The 20868-nt window shown below is 38.0% G+C and overlaps 1 protein-coding gene across 3 annotated transcripts in view; it reads right to left on the reverse strand.

Annotated features, from left to right (window-relative positions):
• The window catches only part of LOC139974825 (serine/threonine-protein kinase 25-like), a 37492-nt gene extending 16624 nt beyond the window's left edge, over positions 1–20868 (reverse strand). Inside the window, exons 1-3 of one of the 3 annotated variants that reach the window (XM_071982275.1) lie at positions 20514–20868; positions 18255–18453; positions 2238–2468 (exon numbers count right to left, since the gene is read on the reverse strand). In XM_071982275.1, the coding sequence (XP_071838376.1) occupies positions 2238–2468; positions 18255–18362 (339 nt within the window). In that variant the 5' untranslated portion in view covers positions 18363–18453; positions 20514–20868. Of the gene's footprint in view, positions 1–2237; positions 2469–18254; positions 18454–20192; positions 20215–20272; positions 20413–20513 lie in introns of those variants that run through there. The other 2 variants (XM_071982276.1, XM_071982277.1) reach the window with 2 other exon arrangements.

A 20868-nucleotide genomic window follows, 5' to 3' on the forward strand; every position in this document is an offset into this window, starting at 1 on the left:
GTAGTCAACTCAACTATCCGACAACCTGCAAAAAGTTGATTTTGGTTGTCCCAACAGAAACCTGGAAGTCTTCTGTAGGACGACCAGACCACCATTAAAAATTTGCCCTGTATAACTGTTGACAACTGGTCAGCCCTGGTCCAGGAGATGATGATGATTATAAGGGAATTACTAGAAAAACCAATGACTTATGGAACTGCAGTAACACTGTAAAATCCATTGAAAGCTTCCTAAGAGAGGGAACAGTTTGAAGGGGCCACGTCTCAAAACTTAGCAACAATGCCCGCAGCCCAGCACCTAGCAACGGATGCACTAAGGCATCGCAAAACCGATACCCGTACAAAAGATACCTACAGTATTAGGGAAGTGACCAGAGGACAGAGAATGTTACACGTGAACAAAAACAAACCATGTAAGACGAAATGGAAACAAATAGTCAATACAGTGTGATAGAGAATCAGTTCCAGATGATCGAGAAACCAAAAAACATGATCACCAACGACATGTCAGAGAAAGCAATAGAAACCGTCGGATGGAAATTCCGCGAATAAATTACGTAGCTTCATTTCTGGATTGGAAGCCTTGGTGGGAGGAGAAACAAGTGGGCTGTGTTTCTGAGGTACGTAGGTATACAGAGAGTGCAGAGAAATCTACAATGTTATTAATCTTAGACTGGCATGATAATATCTCAACCCCATTCGCTAACAATTTCTCCATCTGTTCTCCTTAACATGCCCTTCGGGTCTCGACAACTTAGAAATTTAGTCGGAAACCGAGAAAAGATGATGACAGACTTGATCAATGACCTCTGGCCTTTTCCAAAGTCAAGCACCCATATTTTGTGTACACATGTGTGAATGCGAGGTACTGCACCATGCAAAGAAATGATTAACATGAATATTTTTCAGGAAGTAGGGAAATCCTCCCTGCTTCCCCTGTAACTCTTCCAAGATAATATTCCCAGTTATTCTAACAAAAATCACAAAATTATAAAAGAAGGCAAAGTGAAGTACATATATAACCATACAGTAGTGTACAGAGAAGGTGACATACTGTGTAGGTTGAGCTCTGGAAATATTGCACAAGAATGTAAAGGGAAAGTACAGTAAGTCAGCAACAAGGTGGATGATAATAAAAACATTGCAACACTGGAAACTGAGAGAGGACATTATCTGACATTTATCTCTATCACCGTAGAAACATCCCAAACATGCTGATTTAATTGGGATCATTTTGTATCAGTAATCAATGGTACTGTACCTGGGGCGTCAAGTTCCTGATGGTATTTACCTGTCTAGTCTACTTAAAATGGCACTTTCCCCATGAACTCAGTCCTGCTGAGGTACTCACTTTCAGTACTACCGAGTCCCAATGACACCTCGTTTCTAAACATTTTTTACACACACGCAACTCTGTATCGTCACAGGAGATTTGGGGATTCTTCTGGCCATCCAAGACTTCTGTCTGGACAAGCAGAATCAGCTACAGAGGTTTTTTTTGGAGGGGGGGGGACAAATAATTGCTTATCATCATAGGCGTTGGAGATCAATTTGATTTGGGGGGCTGTAACAACTTGCCCGAAAAATATAACCAAAATTTTTTGCGCTTTCAACGTGTCAATGTGCATATCATATAGGCATGAATCGGTTATACATCACATGCCAATAACATACAATCGTTTGCCGTGTTATTACCCTTCCATATTGGTTATAATTATTGGGGAAGTCGGTACAATAACGATGATCATAATAATATAAGTTTAACCATTGAAAAACACATTGCAAATTAGATTTCTTTCAGTAGGTGCCCTAAAAATTCTAGCATATTGCCCGAATTACTTCAAATATATTTGGCTAGGGGCTGCAGCCCCCCCCCCCCCCCCGCCTCCTATGCCTATGCTTATCATCAAATTCAGATTGCATTGTAACTTAACACCCCCTGAAAAATGATAAATTGGTATCCCATCACTGTGGAGACGATGAAATGAAACAGACATTTTGCTAGGCCTATGATCCACAATAAAGAGGGAGTTCTACTAGCCCAAAGCTGGTGTTCTATTCACCAAGCTTACACATCTCTCCTATAGTCTACACATTGGTCATTCTTTGATTTTTTGTAATTTTTCGGACAACCAAATTGCTTTAATCGGACAACCAGAAAACAAACAAATCCTTAAACATTTGGCCGGTACCGCAGCTGTTTACTACATGAAACTGCACAAGAAACCAGCAGCTTACCTTCAGATAAGAACCATGGTACTTTGTGACATAAGGCGAGTCGCACTGACTAAGCACCGTAATTTCTTGTTGAATATCTTCTATTTCATCTTCCGCTTCTTCTAAGTCGATTATCTTTATGGCCACGACTTCCTTGGAGGTATTGTTGATACCTTTGAAGACCTCACCGAACGAACCCTTCCCGATCCTCTCAAACTTGGTGAAGAGCTGCTCCGGGTCGGCCTTCATATTCTGCAACGAAGAGAAATGAGTCAAAGAGAGACGTTTTAAACCGACTTTGGTCGACTCGTGTACGCAGGAGAGAGGAGACAGGCCAAGTGTATGAACAAAGTAAATTCCCTTAATCGTATAAACCAGAATTATCAGTCATATTAAATCATCTCCATCATAAAGCTTGATATGTTGCCACTATCTCTACTGGGAAGAGGTACTTTATGCAAAATACAGCATGCACAGTAGACCCACAGTGGGGGGGGAGGGGGGTGGTCTCTTACCAGGGTCGGTCAGTGCTGCATATGGTTAATATGGCTCCTATCCATTTTAAAGACAAAGCACAGACTGCATGGGCTCCCAAATGCAAATGCCACTCTTGCTACTTCAGGTGGTATGATCTACCAAGCTTTTTGTTTATTTTTTTCTTGAGGATGTTTATAAAGGCCAGTTGACCAGATGCATATTGATGTTCATAATGGCAGGTCAGCCCTAATATTTATTAACATCGATAGGTACTAGAGACAGTGTAAAACAATGGTGGTAATTTTGTACCCAAAGGAACATGTCAGTGAAGACATGAAAATATTGTATTTATTACTGTAAACATCAGAAGATAAAAACAATAAATGTTTTGACTCCTGAAGATTACAACTTTGATCTAGAAGAAAAGCTGCCACTCATGTTGCCATTTGCCACAAGTTTTTTATTTTCGGGTCCTTAAATCAGACTTTGTAGGACTGACAGACAATTCAATGTCATAATAAAAATGTCTCACTTCAGATTTACTGCTGTTATAGTGGTATAAACATGGCAACATAGAAGGAAAAAAAACACTTGATAAACAGCCCCCCTCCCAAACAATCAAACAAACAGAGTCAATGCTTATTGTCAGTTTTCATACCACTCTGAAAAGTTAACTTCTTTTTTCCAATTTTTTTTTATTTTTCAAAACAGCTTAGTTCCATAAATTTTCCAACAAAAATTGTTATAAAACTTTTACGAGATTATTATCATAGGTAAAAGAAGCCTATGGTATACAGTCACGACTGTCGACCTTAACAATGCGACTGTTGACCTCAACAATGCCCGTAATACAACTTACACAGCACTTAAAACTGTTTAGTTGTCAGATAACAATGACTTATTCAAGTACTGTGTCACTGTTCAGTGATGGATGATTGGATGGTAAGTACTGTACAGTGTACAGTACCTGGTTATTCAATAAGGGAATGGAGATTTGTGTATTCACAGATGATCACCATATCTACCTGTCTCCGTATACTGTACGCACTCTGATCTGCCTACTGTAGCCTATAACACTTGGTAAACATTATTGTAAGTCTGCATCTCCCTAGGAGGTGGGTAAGAGAGGGAATGTTAGCTAATTAATGTCTACTGACTGACTGACTGACTGACTGACTGACTGACTGACTGACTGACTGACTGACTGACTGACTAACTGGCTGGCTGGCTGGCTGGCTGGCTGGCTGACTGATTTACTGACTGGCTGGCTGGCTGACTGATTTACTGACTGGCTGGCTGGCTGGCTGGCTGACTGACTACAGAGCAAATGTTGCATTTGTTGCATACAAATGTGTACATGTATATGTGTACAAATGTGTTCAAAATGTGTACATACAAAATACAATACGTTGCATACAAATGTTGCAAATGAAGGAAGTTTATAGCAGACATTCTATATTAACTCATTGACTTACATATATCAATGGATAACCTCATTTCATTTCGTAAGTTCATAAATCCAATGGCATAATTCCAATGGCACCATCGAAATGAAACACTATAGAGAATTGTCACAAAAGCATTAAGGCACATATCCTTGACTTGCTATTCAGAACAATGCCACAAGGAAAGAAACTAATATAAGTAATTTATGACTATATTTCTAATTTTCTACATTCATGATGTATAGTAAAACATTACAGTAATGGACAAATCATATGCATTCCCAAATAAAAACATTTGGAAAACCTGACGAGCAAATTATAAAAGCCACAATGTCTATTAAATGAAGGGTAATGTTGGACAGTACAATACTGTACTGCACAATACAACAATGTACTGTATAATACCAAAATGTACTGCACAATACCACAATGTACTGCACAATACCACAATGTACTGCACAATACAACAATGTACTGCACAATACCACAATGTACTGTACAGTACCACAATGTACTGCACAATATCACAATGTACTGCACAATACTACAATGTACTGCACAATACTACAATGTACTGCACAATACCACAATGTACTGCATAATACCATAATGTACTGCACAATACCACAATGTACTGCACAATACCACAATGTACTGTACAATACCATAATGTACTGCACAATACAACAATGTACTGCACAATACAACAATGTACTGCACAATACCACAATGTACTGTACAGTACCACATTGTACTGCACAATATCACAATGTACTGCACAATACTACAATGTACTGCACAATACTACAATGTACTGCACAATACAACAATGTACTGCACAATACTACAATGTACTGCACAATACTACAATGTACTGCACAATACCACAATGTACTGTACAGTACCACAATGTACTGCACAATATCACAATGTACTGCACAATACTACAATGTACTGTACAATACCATAATGTACTGCACAATACAACAATGTACTGCACAATACTACAATGTACTGTACAGTTCCACAATGTACTGTACAATACAATATTCCACCATTCTGTACAATAAAATAAAATAACCAACATACTTACCAAAGTTCATGTCTTCAATGACTTTACAACAGGAAAACCTATTATACAACAAGAGTTTATATTACAGACACATGTAGTCTATCTATTTCAACAGTAATAAACAACCCTTGAAGTGGGTGTGGTTGGCTTTAACCTAGTTAAGAGAGTAGCACACAGAAAGATAAGACAGTCTAAAGTACAGAGATCGTTGAGCAGTCAGTTCATGGACCTAGTCTCATACATACAGTCAAGTTCTCTTCTTGGTTTATGTTTCCAACTCACACAGTTTTGACTGTTGTCAGAACAAATTAAAATCAATCGCAGCAATTAGAATAAAGATCTCACTACTCGAAGGAAGATCTCACTTCTCAAACGAAAAGGTCTCACTGCTCGAATGAATATCTCACTGCCTGAAGGAAGATCTCACTGCTCGAAGGAAGATCTGAATACTCAAACGAAGATCTCATTGCTCGAACGAAGATCTCACTGCTCGAAGGAAGATCTCACTGCTTGAGGGAAGATCTTAATACTCAAACGAAGATCTCACTGCTCGAACGAAGATCTCACTGCTTGAAGGAAGATCTCACTGCTTGAAGGAAGATCTTAATACTCAAACGAAGATCTCACTGCTCGAACGAAAAGGTCTCACTGCTCGAACGAAAAGATCTCACTGCTCGAACGAAAAGATCTCACTGCTCGAACGAAAAGGTCTCACTGCTCGCACGAGAAGGTCTCACTGCTCGAACGAAAAGGTCTCACTGCCCGAACGAAAGGTCTCACTGCTCGAAAGAAGATCTCACATTCTCACTGCACAAAGAAAGATCTCTCTGCTCCAACGAAGATCTCAATGCTCGAACGAAAAGATCTCAATGCTCGAACGAAAAGGTTTCACTGCTCGAACAAAGATCTCACTACTCGACTAAGGTGTTTCCTGGCTTTCACAAGTATGTTGACATCTCAGAAAACCAAGAGAATGGAGTTTTCTTAATTTAGTATTCCTTTTCCAAGGCTACCACCTCATGGACTACAGTATCCTGGGATTCACAAGCATACAGTACTTCCTTTTCTGATGTCGTGGAAGCTGAGTAAATCAGTTCAATCATGAAGATGTAACAATTACTGTTCACTGTTTCAACTAAACATAAAGTGAATAGCTTGGTAAAATTACAAATATTGCCGACTGTGATTCTCACTACAAAACCCGAGGCAAGGAAGATATTAACGATTTCAGCTATGATAATAATGAAGCTCTACGTGTACATAACCATTGCAATATATGTTGATAACATTGAATAAACACAAGTTCCATTCAGACTTACTGCACACAGTATTTCTGACTTACAAGCCAATTCTCTGATATTGTCTTTTTCCAATTGTGGCAACTTGCCATGAATACAAAAGCTCAACAAATCTCACACAGAGTCTACAGTATTCTGCCGTCTTTTTATTGACAAACAATCTTCATTCTACACTTCTCTTTCATCTGCGACCACTGTTGTACTTTACATATCATTCAACGTTATCGACTCGCCAAATTAACTGAAATCTGAAGTAATCAAAGCTTATTCGGTACAGTGCGTTTTAACAATGTGAACAGAACAGACATTCGGCGATCATCTTTTACCATTTCTCATGACACACCCAAAATTAAAATGATTGCACTTCTAGTCTCTTCATAACTTGTGAACAATTTCGCTTAACTGTACTGTTGTAGACAATTTCTTCTGAAAACACCAAAACGAGGTACTAATCCCAACAGCTCCGAGCGCAAATTGGGTCGAAAAGAAATCCAAGCACAAAACCAACATTCTAGACACTTTGGGTGGTATAAGAAGGGAGGTCATTGGCCGGAGGCTTCGGCCACAGAGGGTGCACAGTGTTCAAAGGTTACCATAAGACATGTTCAAACAAGATTGCTGAGGTTGTGAGGAGACAGGTAGGCGAGGAGCAAAGTCAGTATACTGCAGTTGACATTTTGCCTTGTGATAGCAGGGAAAAGGCTCAGCGACACATGCTTGTTTCATAATAATGTAGAACATACACGTACATACCTTAGAACCTCTATCTATCTACATTACATAGCACATAACATTAAGTGGAAATGTTCGAACCTACTGTATGACAAAAGTTTACAAAACATTAAAATATCCCACACCACCGCCTACGATACTTAATGAGTAAGAAGCAAAGGCAATCCTAACAAAAATAGGTTAATTACAGAAACTAATTAACTGTCCATACTTATATGAAAAATTACCAAAAGACTGCTTAGTATTGGCATATTGATATGGTTAAACACTTGTTGTACAGTACTGTAGTACCCACGTCACATGACTGAAAATTTGCCGTGATCTCAAAACTAGTGCTACCATTTTTTTTATTTTATAGAAAAAGATGTTTATTCTTCAAGTTCTCATGTTATTAATACAACCAATGGAGCTTATAAAGATGAAACTAGTCTCTTCAGTATCTGTCTATATGAAATTACTAGTTTTCAGAAATTTTTAGATTCACGCCAACCTGCATAATTTTGCCTTTCTTGGGTATCATGGGATACAATGATATACTTCTCTACTGTAGTTTGTTCTTTGACATACATAGTGTACAGTACTGGAGAACCAAAGTCAAATCAGAAACTAAAATGACAAGATATTTACTTTCCAATTTGATTAAACTCACAATTAATATAATAATAATAAATTTCATTTATATAGCGCTTAATACAGCATTTCAAAGCGTTTTAAAAAGTAGGAAAGAGACAAAGGAGAGAAAGAAACTAGGAATCAATCAGAAATGTTTTATGTTGTCTCTAGGAAATACAAAGGGAGGGAGAGTCACGAACGTGAAATGAGAGTTTGTTCAAAAGAGAAGGTGCAGCGACAGAAAAGGCATGATCGCCATAACGAGTGCTGGTACGTGGACCAGGAGTTAATTGCAAATGTGCATGATAGGAAGAGCGAAGCGTAACTGTAGTTGACCGACGCAAAGGAGTAAGAAGGTCAGAAAATTGTCAATATGTACCTGACAACCTGTCTCCACACAACTTCTGCACTATGTTAACAAACCCACTTCTGATTTACTTGGATACAATCCTTGAAAATGTAAATCCAACCTGTTTAACTGTAACAGACTAACTGTAGGCTTTGCAAATGTTATGAAGAAAAGGGGAATTCTGATAGGAGCAGAGTGCGATTTAGAAGGGTGACGATGGTTTATTCAAGTTGAATTCATTCATGAATCTCTAGAAGATTTTAGTCTGTAATACATCATACTGTATCTATTAGTTCACAGCTTTACAGTGAGAGTAACAGCATTATGAGTACACGTTCCCTTGGTATGAGTACCAGTACAAGGCTCCCATGAGTATGAGTACTTAACTTTGCCGTAGAATCTATACTCGATTCTAAAATATCCCGAGTACTGAGTACAAATCCTCCAGTACTGAGTACAAATCCACGAATACTGAGTACAAATCCACGAGTACTTAGTACAAATCCACGAGTACTGAGTACAAATCCTCGAGTACTGAGTACAAATCTGCGAGTACTGAGTACAAATCCAAGAGTTCTGAGTATAAATCCACGAGTACTGAGTACAAATCCACGAGTACTGAGTACAAATCCACGAGTACTGAGTACAAATCCATGAGTACTGAGTACAAATCCACGAGTACTGAGTACAAATCCACATTGATGATGAATACCAGTATGGGCAACCTTGCTAGAATACAAGCCTGACAGACTCACCACAAATACTGTACTCAAAAACTTACAGGGTTTGGATAGTTTCGAGTGAGTAAGATTACCTGTCCCCTCGAAACCTCAGCACTCTCGTTCCAAAGCCAAACCAAACGTCTAAACACTTTGGGTTGATAGAATAAGAAGGGAGGGAATTGACCAGAGTGGTTCGGTCACAGAGGGCGCACTGTTAAAAGGTTACTACTCTAGACATGGTTCAACAATAGTGCAGAGGTTGTTAGGAGACAGGTAAGGAAGAAGCAAAGTAAATCTGCCCAACACTGACCCTCTTGACAATAAAGAACATAAAGAACATAACCCAGTATATAATCTCTATGGGATTATATACACGTATCGTGTCGTACATTATTATCTTAGGGCCAACTGATATTCCAAGCCATTCACTCATTATACAACTAGTGTTCATTTGTTGTGGCAAATTTCATGCATAATTGATCTCTCTTTCTTTTGAATTATTGATGCATAAAAATTCATCTGTATATGTACACTCAGTCCAAAAGTCAACGTTATTGTATCAGGCAATACCAGGGCAGGGCCAGGGCAGTTCATATTGTTAATGGTCCTTCATCCATTAGTCCTGAGATTACCATACTTATGGTTTGTACTATCTAAATAAGCTTTGAAGGTCACCTGGCAAAGGCTAGTTGTGAACATCAAATTCAGATTGCATTTTAACTAAACACCCCAAACATAACAAATTTAAGATCATGTTGTCCCAGGGACAACCAGAATAGACAGTATATATCCCTAAAAATGTGCCTAGCAGAGGAAAGCAAACAGCAAGTAAGGAGGACTACAGCAGTGTAATATACATGCTATACATGTTTACAAAATGTACTAGCCTAGGCCTATACTTGATGGGATCAAATGAACTTGGCTACTAAAAGTTCAAGTTGATTCTACACAAATTGATTATCGATGTATCTAGCCAAAGGTGTATTCTTACAGTAAATCTTACTTCGCATGGCAACTTATGTGAATTTGATCAGACCTAAAAATTCAAAAAAGAAGCACTCACAGATCACTTCCTCTGATGACAATACCACAGGAAACTCTGATTTCAATGCCTAGCTTCTTAAAGTTCACAGATTCTGTGTACAGTGCATTTATATATGTCAGAGCTCTACGCAATTGTCTAGCTATACCAATACTTTGCAATATACGGTAGCTAATATGTTTGATTTTGATCTTGTTGTATGATCAAGTGGTTAATCAAAATATCATTTTGAATTAGAAACACAACATGAAACAAATAGTGTTTAATGTTCAGTGACGACTAAACCAGCAAACATGTGTGGAATGACAAGCCACAAGAGTTCCAAGAAAAACCATAAGAGACTGATTATGGAACAAATCCCCCTCCCCCTCCCCCCCCCACCTCTCCTTCTGCATGCATGTAGTGAACAGTAAACACCCAACAAATCGTACCCTTTGGCCATTAGACTTACGTGTATGTTAAAGTTAAAGTTTGTGGGATTTGGGTCTGTTGGCCAATAAAGGACAATATTATCAAACATTGAATCAACTTACAGTAACTGATCCCCCACCCCACCCAAATGAAAATGTTCAACCCAGACAACAATGACAATTTAATCAACTTTTCTACGCCACATTGGAGACTTAAAGGTTACGTCCAGCTGTCGGAAGTCAAAGATAAAGTTATGGTACATGACAACAGTCTAGCATGCATTCAGTGAAGACATTCTGGCATGTACATGTATGAAGGTGACTAACTGTTTAATTGCATTTACACAGATGGTTTGGCTACAAGCCACATTTATTAAATTAAACATTATGAACAAATACTATACAATCAGAGACTTTTCAGAGTTGTAGAGTATCAGTTTAATGTAGAAATTACCACTAACATTGAATGACACTACTGTATGTGCAATGTTCTGTATGGATACCTAGAGGAGACAATAACATTAAATGACACTACTGTATGTGCAATGTTCTGTATGGTAGCTAGAGGAGAGGAGACACTAACATTAAATGACACTACTGTATGTGCAATGTTCTGTATGGATACCTAGAGGAGACAATAACATTAAATGACACTACTGTATGTGCAATGTTCTGTATGGTAGCTAGAGGAGAGGAGACACTAACATTAAATGACACTACTGTATGTGCAATGTTCTGTATGGTAGCTAGAGGAGAGGACACACTAACATTAAATGACACTACTATATGTGCAATGTTCTGTATGGTAGCTACAGTAGAGGAGACACTAACATTAAATGACACTACTATATGTGCAATGTTCTGTATGGATACCTAGAGGAGACACTAACATTGAATGACACTATTGTATGTGCAATGTTCTGTATGGTAGCTAGAGGAGAGGAGACACTAACATTAAATGACACTACTATATGTGCAATGTTCTGTATGGTAGCTACAGTAGAGGAGACACTAACATTAAATGACACTACTATATGTGCAATGTTCTGTATGGATACCTAGAGGAGACACTAACATTGAATGACACTATTGTATGTGCAATGTTCTGTATGGATACCTGGAGGAGACAGATTTATAAGAAGCACAGCCAGTAGGGATTGATTGCTTAACCATATTTATCTGTAGTACTAAGGTAAGTTATAGTATGTCTGTGTGTGTGTATGTCTGTGTATGTGTGTCCACACAAAACAGTACTCTCATCACAGCAGTTTTTACCGCGGTTCACATTCTTCCATCCACTGAGCTATAAAACATCAAAAAACAAATAGACTACTGGAGAAATGTAGAAAATATACAGTACTACATCATTGATAATGATGTATGACTCAGATTGCAAAGGCCACGGTTCATTCAGACAACCTGTATCATCATTATTACTGTACCTTCAATGTTTTAGCAGATGGAGTCCATGGTGCATCCCAAACTGAAATCTGTTCGCTGTCTTTGATGCGAACCGAATCAATTCCGACCGAACAGCAGAGCCAACTGTGACGCTTGTACTTTGGCAGGGGTCGTTTCTTCCTTTTAGGGTGATGAAACGACATTCTTAGGCCTGCCTCCTCTTCTGCTTCTCTTAACTTTAAAAATCACAGTAATTTCTTCTTTTCCCAAACTGCCATCTAAATTGTTCCTTTGGGAAGTTTAAGACACTGATTTATGACTCCAGGGACAAGGTCACTTTTGGTAATGTTTACTACTGTACAGCTTTCAAAGAAATGTCACCAAAGGATTTGGATCAATTCAGACATTATATATTAATAACTATATACCACAGGATCCTTAAAACTCACTTAAGTACAGTAGTGTATCCTATTGAATCATTCTTCTGATTGTGCATTTATATATTCAATCAAAATCATTTCATAGTCAGATGAAATTAAACCTTAAAGTGCCGAAACTTTAGCTCGACTAAAATTTGAAGTTCCACTGCAGCTTTGGCAAGAAATATTTGAAATTAAAATTTGCTCACAAGTCCTTTTATATAGCACTGATCATTTGTAAATGGGCAATAAAGCCTTGACGCAATGTTCGACTGATTAGCGAATTTATTCAAAGGAAACACAATTTTGCGCTTGAATATAAATGATGGCAAATTGTAAGAAATGAAACAGTTTGCTCACTTCTGCATTTTGAACATTCAGTGGAAGGATGGGAAACCAGTAAATATTTGACGAAGTTCACAGTCATGTGGGGGGACTCAGAGAATGCATTCTAGCTTACATGTACATTACATCACATGTAACACTATATTAATGTAGTCAGCACCTGCTTTTCCCTCAGGTTTTTTATTCTTTGTTGTCCTTAAATTCTGTTTAGAAATTTCATCCAAAAATCCACTCACCTATCATGAAACAGACTTATAATCATAGATCTGGCTACATTAGTACTGAACACTTCACTAACTTGAAACAAGTACAGTAACTATCACTATTAGAAAGTAGCAAGGCACAGTGTATGGATTGTTTCAGCAGAAGTGTTATGATAGAGTACAGAATAACAATCTCTGAGTATTCATGCTTTCATATTGATTTTTTGTCTCCATGTCTTCCTCTTCTCATTAATTTCAAGTGTTAGGGGAACAAGAAAGGTTAGTTCAAGTGTCTGGGAAGTCCAGAGCATTAAAGACAAGCCCTTTTTATTGACAATACTTATATACCATGGCAATGTTCCCAAGTAAACAACAACAATATAAAGTTGGGAAAAGCTCACTGTGGACCTGTTATTAGGATGCTTGCTGTTAACTATAAATCATACTGCAATCCAACTAATGAGATGTACAGTATCACATATACGTAGTATAATGGTAACACAAAACTGCAGAGAACAGCAATTCAATCCTTTGCAAAAATATCATTTCCTCACAAGAAGATTCCTCTTTTCAAGTTATTTCAGATCGCGGTACAATTGAGTCACAACGATTTCGATAGAACTGAGATGAATTCCGTACTGATCCCTGTCAATTTTCGACAAAATGTCACAGAACGAGCTATTGTTTTTTATGGTCCCTAATATCACTGCAAAAAATTGGATGACAACTCCCACCACCAGAAGCTGCGACTAAAAGAAGTCTTGAAATTTTGGTGACATCTCTATGGGGACTATGAGCTACATCCTGGAAACTCTGAGAGCAACGACGAATAAAGGTTATCGCCAATTAGAGATCCATGCTCATGCAGGCGTTATTCGCCACAACTCCATGCGTCATCCCAGTCCCTCAGAAATTAATGCATCCTGTGAGCGGACCCACCTTCTCTCCAATTTAGCTACAGTCAATTTCCCTATACTACATTCAACAATAGGAGGTAGGTACAGTAACAATGACAGAGTCACACTCACAATTAGTGGACTGTTGCGGTCATTTCTCAAACACAATGCCGCCTGGTATCAGATCTATGATAGATAGACTACTTGTCAAGATTTATCTCCTAAAACAATAGGATGAGGAAACTTCCTCACACTGATCATGACAACTTGCAGAGTAGTTTGTCGGAGACCTCTGGAGGAGTCACAAGGGTAAAGAGAGTTCTAACAACTCCTCCCCCTTTCTCCTGATGAGAAGATGGATAGAGTGCAACTACACTGGGCAAAGAGACATACTGTACATGACCATGCATATTATTCATATCACATCAGGTGAGTGACTTGTCCATATTTCTTAGGACTTTATCAACTTGTAAATATTCTTACCCTCCTCCCAGCTACTGGTCATCCTTATGGCCCAGTCAGATGAGAATGCACACAGGGTAAGTTTGTTTAGAGTATATATATACATCAAAGAAAAAATTATTGGAATGCAGAATTTCATAAACAATTTGTAATGTCTTTGTGGAATGCAGATTTCATAAACAATTGTAACATATTTGAAATTTCAACCTTGTAAAATAATATTATCCTTTATGGGTTTTTTTTTTTTGAGAAAGAGAAAGGGAGTTTGAAGGAATGTATCAGATCTATACCTCTGACCAAACAGGTGGTTAAGCTTAAAACTGACCTGAAAAAAAACCAAAAAAACTGCCAAAAAAACTACCAAATTGTAAGCTATGTACATATATACTGTATATACTGTACACAGGCAGAAAGCAAACAAAAATGGTTTTGGCCTTTGTTCACTCGATTTGGTGGGTAAATTCTCTAAATATGACTGGTTGTTGTGTTACAGAAAAAATGGCAACCCTGCTGTAGAGTGTAGACTGTAGACTTCAGACTGGTAGCACACCTTGACACCATCGTTCTGTTTGTTTGTATTACTGGCTAATGCCACAGTGCAAGGCTTTGACTAGGCTACCCTAGAATTAGCTTCTATTTTGACTGAGTTATCACATGCTTGAGTAATTTCTACCCAACCAATCAATATTAGGCTAATCATATCCAGTATTTTGAAAATTTTAATATAATGTTAAATGGCTCAAATCTCGGCAAATTTGAAAGCTCTGAAGTCCACCATATCGTATAGCCTATGACAGGCCCCTGGACCCCACCCAGATAGCGCAAAGCATTCTCATTACAGGTCACTAAATTGAATACGTCCCAACCCCCCCCCCAAGATGAAATATTGGCCACACCCTTGACTTTCTCGTTCTCCACAATATCAAATTCATATTTTTAGTCGGACGATCCCTTCAACAATTCAGCACATGTATGGAACGCAGGAATAAACTGTTCAATTTGAGGTAAAGAAACAGTCATAACAGTACCGTTACCATGGTTTCAAGTGTTTGGAAATGGGGCATATTGCAAAAGTATCTAAAATGACTTAACTGGTCGTGCACAAACTTGTACCCCCCTCCTCCCAGACACACAAATTCTTTTCCCCCAGATGAAAAAGTCTGGTTACTCCACTGCCCCACTGCACCAATCCCCTTTACGCAAGACAAGAGAACTGAAAACAAATCAATCCTGAACTGCCTAATCCTTACAACCTGTGTATGTAAAGTACACTTGTACACATATAGTGTTGAGCTGGTGCCTCTAAACATTCACAGACGTTTTGCATCATCAGTGAAGTGATCGGACAGGACTTTTGCATTACCAGTGACCGACTTTGTGAGAGAAATCTCGACCATTCGGAATAAACCAATTGTTCCGTTTCCCAACAGAAGGATACTAATTGCCTGGGTTCAATAGGGAAAGCTTAAAATAGCATGCTTGGGCAATTTTAAGAGGCAGAGGATACAAAAGTATGAATGACATCTTTATGTCTATGGTCAACCACACCCTTCACTGTCTGTGCTAACTGGTAAGCATAGTACAGTGAACACCGCCATGATGATGACCACCATTACAAAGTTAACTATATAGTTACAGTTAGTACTACAGTAATAACAAGATAAGGTTAACACAAAAGAAACACAGAAATCAGCAATCAATTGGCAAGGTATTTATATCATCATCGTTACTAGATGTATTGACGAATGGTTGTCATTCACAATTTGACATCTAGAAAAGCAGTTAAATGAGGCTATTTTAATCAAATGGAGAATCCCAATCCTAGAAAAAAGCAACTTCTTATGAAAAGACCTCTTTGTATCAGACTTTCTGTTTTGCTTTTTGAAATAAAAAATCATAAATGAACCTCTCTGCATCCGCAGTGTCCTGTTTTCATACAATTACTAGCTCTAGTCTTCACACAAACATACAGTATAGACTACTGTACTTACTACTTACTGCGTACATGTCACATACACACACACATCTAGATACCCACAACATCACCAACATTGACAGTGAAAGTTTAAGGCAGCTGCTAGCTATGTAGCCTGTTTGTCAACTTAGCATGTAACAATGGAGAGGAAACCTGAATCAGGGTCTATTACTCTAATGTAGAATGAGATACACAGGATCAGAAGTAACTTAGGGAACAGATGAAGAAATTATCAATGCAGTTTTATGTTAACCACAGACGAAAATGTCTTAACCTCTCATTGCAATCAAACATAGTCCATCAATATTGTCAAGTATATAATCTTTGAATGCAGTCCGAGGAAATCACTGATATTGACCTCTGAGCTCAGTCCGAGACTGAATTTAAATGTCATGCTGTGACTGTACACTGAATGCAGATCAGATGCTTATGCTACAGCAATGGTTGTTCTAACATCTCAAGAATGTCTGGCAAAGAACAAAGTTCAATGAGAGATTGAGGAGTTATAGCTAACTTGAATACAACTCAAACAATATGATGTTAACCTTTTCCACTTTTGTAAATACACTTCAAAGTTTGTACAAGATTAGATTAGATAATGATGAATCCAACAATATCTTAAGTTGCAAAAATTAAAGGTCTATCATGTACAACCAAGTACAGGGAACCTCAGCAATTTCAAATTAATGAAGATCTCACATATGCGCGTGTATGTTTGGGTGTATGGGTGTATGTATGTATGTATGTATACATGTATGTAATGTATGTATGTATGTATGTATGTAGATAGGTAGCTAGGTAAGTAGGTAGGTAGGCAGGTAGGTACGTATGTACATGTGTATTATACACACACTAACTCAATACCATCCGATGTACATAAAGTCAACAATTGACTATCTTGGATTTATCCGTATTACCAAGCCTTACTTTTTGTTTGATTGCAGTTGTTTTTACTAGACTTTCACAGATTTCCTCTACAATGCAAAATGGCATCATTGTGATCTGTGATATACAAATATTGGAAGCCTAATTTTACTACTTGTAAGTGTACTAAGTTTAGCGTCCACCACGCGACACTATTTTTGAAGCAATTTACTCTTCCTATTATAAGTTTTGCACTGAACAGTTACTTTAATGATCACTGAACAAAATCTTGAAAGTGACACATAGTGTTTTCTTCTACCCTGAGATGTGTTATATTATGTGGCACTGCAGGGTTCACTGTAAACAGTACAGCAAGATTTCTCCCCTTGGCACAGAAGTCCCTTTTTACCAGGTCCATTGGCATGCTCAGGTGAAGTTTACCTTCAGAGGGTACAATTTAACGAGGGTGTTGAAATTCACACTTCATTGCACTGAAATATCATGCACTAGTTTGTTCAGGTCTGCTTTACCGTAGTAGTGGACACCTCGGCAGATGGGGATCAGGCATTATGACAAAAACTTATGTGATGAAATTTATACAAATTGTTTTTCCCATTGAACTAGTCTAGTTTCAAAACAAGAACGTTACTTAAATTGTGAGCACTGCTCCGAAGCAATTCCAAGGACGGCAAATAATTACACACTATCTTGAATGTAAAGATGTAGCACGACACACAGGATGTCCAGCCTGTGTGCAAATGGGTATGTACTATGTGTATAATATTGTTTCCATCATACACACACATCCATAGGCTTACATCTTCCTCTCAAAAACTGTGCACACTTGCCTTTTTACCTCCTGTTATACTTGGTAACTTGCAGGCCTGCACTTTAATGTACCTTTCCATGTAGGTCATGACCCCACTTCCTCTCCAATGGTTCACACTGTTTGAATTCAGAATAGAAAGCTTGTCTTCGGCTGTTCATGCCGTTCTCTTACTCCTCTTTGGTATCCCAGAAATCTTAGCCTCGGCAAATTTCAAAAGGCTCTAGTTAACATTCCTTACATATGTATACTGTACTACCTACTATATAGGTATAAGCAGTGATCAGGTCAATACATTTGATGTACAGTTAAACTTCAATCAATTCAGGTATTCACTTCTCATTAGCTAGCCTTATAGGGCATTTTTTCAATACAGACTGCACTGTCATCGGAAAACAATTTATGATTCACATTTCAAACCACTATTCTGAAGATCAGTCATTTCCTGCTCAATAATTCTGATAATTTTTGGTATTCGTGGTACTTACCCTTGGCAAATGCGAACCAAATGCACCATTTCCAGCTGCAGTATGGCTGGGCTTCTGTGCTCGTTGTACTGACATTCGGGAATTCTCTACCAGCTTCTTTAACCTCATGAAGAATTCTCCTTCATTTCAACCAATAATTGTTCAAATTCATTGAGTCCCACCAAACCATATAGCTTGCTGATCTCACATAGCTTCAATCCTAGTTAAGGTGAGAGAAGAACAAAAAAAAAATGGTATGTGAGAGGAAAAGTCATTACTAGTTGCTTCCTACTGCAGGTGGTTAACATTTCATACAATGACTCATGAACTAGAAATCCAGTTAGCTTTGTGATTCCTTGCCATATGTTTTACTCAAAATTCAAAATAACTATCTCACTAATGTAGAGCAAGTGAGTTAAATTTGTGAAAGAATTAAGTGAGAACCAGAAGAGATTTGTGACAATCCCTTGTGGGCATCAACCATGTCAAAATTTTAAACCAAAAATGTTTAAATATCAAGAAAGAACAGTATTCCTATGTAAAATGTAGACATTGTTTATACACAGTGAAATTTTTTTGAGAAATTGGCCAATTTCCCACCATTTGAGATAACAATTTGACCCCTTCAAACGGTTTGGCCCATTTCAGACCTGTTGACCCCTTGAGGCTCAGAGGGGGGGGGTGATAGGTGGCTTAAGTGCACATTTAAAGCAAGAGCATGACCTCTGAAGCTCTAAGTTTGGAGTTATCATGTTAAAATGGTTTTCAGACTTTGATGCCTGTTGACCTCATGTCAACTACAAATTCAATAGGGTTCTTGTTGTACTCAACAAGCTCAATCTCATCTACATACCATGTATGAAGTTCAACAAAGATATGCTTTTTGAGTTATCATGTTCACAAAGTTTTCAGACTTTGACCTCTATTGACCTCAAATGACCATTCAACTTCACTTTTTGAGTTACCATGTTTACAAGCAAGTGTCACATACATACACACACACTCCATCACCATCGTGTAGATTCCTATTGCCTATTAATAACGATAGTAGGTTGGCGTCGAGTTTAACAGTTTGGTAGAAGGTTGGCATAGTTAAGTGATTAATATAATATAAATTATATTAATTCACTAAATTATAATACTGTAGGATAAGGATGTCAATTGTCGTTCTCAAAATAATTTTACAACAACTGTTTAAATCGTCGACAAGTGGGAAATGATCCAGATCATTCTGACTGGCATTGTGTACTGACATTGACTTGGCTATGTCTAACTTGTTAGGCTCCATTGTTTTACAAGGCTATGCCCATATCACTACTGAAGCCTACCATCCTAACTTACGTTACGCCTAGGCTAGTCTAAGTTACACTCATTTACAGTATAAGGCCTACCTAAGTATGAAATGCAATTACATTTTTCATAATACTAATAATAATAATAATCAGGAGTTATTTTTACGATGCTAAAGCAACCACAATTGTGGGAGAAGCCAACAAGGGCTTATGGTTTACAACTTACACGTCAGGTGGCTTCCAATTCAACCTCAAATTCAACCTCAAATTTGGAATCTTTTCCATTTAGAAAGTCATATCAGATAGGATGCTTTTGGATGAAAAACCCACCTTCCTGTCACCCGGCCGGGTATCCTACCTGGAACCTCCCGATTGCTAAGCCTCATTGCTTCAAATGACACCCTGCCTTTATTCACTCGGCCCCAGCATTGTTACATTCTACGTTATAAGACCTGATTGATTATTTAAGCTAATTTACCAATGGGGATACTAAATAACTTGATTAAAATAGCATAGGCCTTATCAAAGTAGCCTACAGTAACCAGTGTCAGCCAAAAGGGAACTGATTGTGATTAGCCTAACTCAACTGTTACTTAGGCCTAGGCTAGGCCTGGTATTGTTACTGAACACCAAAACTTAGCCTATGGAAGGATTATTACAAACTTACTTCTCGAAACACAGGTTCAATTTAGGCCTAACGATTAATGCGTATTCTTGCTTTAAGATGAGTATTTCACTGCTGCTTACCGACTTACAAAGTGAACCAGGGTAGCCTAGGTATAAGAATTACTATGGTATAGTGCAGTCTGCACCGACTAGGCTAACTTAGTTGTAATAATTGTGGGTACGTTGTGTTCCTCATGTACGCGTCGTACACATTAATTATTCTTACAACGCTTACTGCACAATGGTATACGCGGGCAGAAGAGGAGTTACGACCTGGGTTGTTCATTTCCTCTTTTACGTAATCAGAAAGTATATACCATACCCCTGTGATGGAAACAGGAAAGGAACCTGAAGGACTAATATCTCCAAAATAAATCCTTGCGATCCTTCAGTGCATTTTACGAACAGCTTCAAAAAGCAAGAGACGTTATATATTTTCAGTAGGTCCTTTCCGCCATACTTATTATTGTCATGGCAAGCGGATGATTGACATATTGCGGATACCAGTAGGATATCGATAGGTTAGGATATTTGTCTGCGTTGAGAACGAATTTGATTCCACTAATAATGATTCAAAAAGGATCTAAACTTATCGTTCTGTACAGCGTAACACTTACTAACCACTAACTATTCTTCACAAATGCATATCTTCTTCTTAAAACTTGCATAATATACAA

Source organism: Apostichopus japonicus, chromosome 10 (genome assembly GCF_037975245.1).
Source record: "Apostichopus japonicus isolate 1M-3 chromosome 10, ASM3797524v1, whole genome shotgun sequence".
NCBI classification, from domain to species: Eukaryota; Metazoa; Echinodermata; class Holothuroidea; order Aspidochirotida; family Stichopodidae; genus Apostichopus; species Apostichopus japonicus.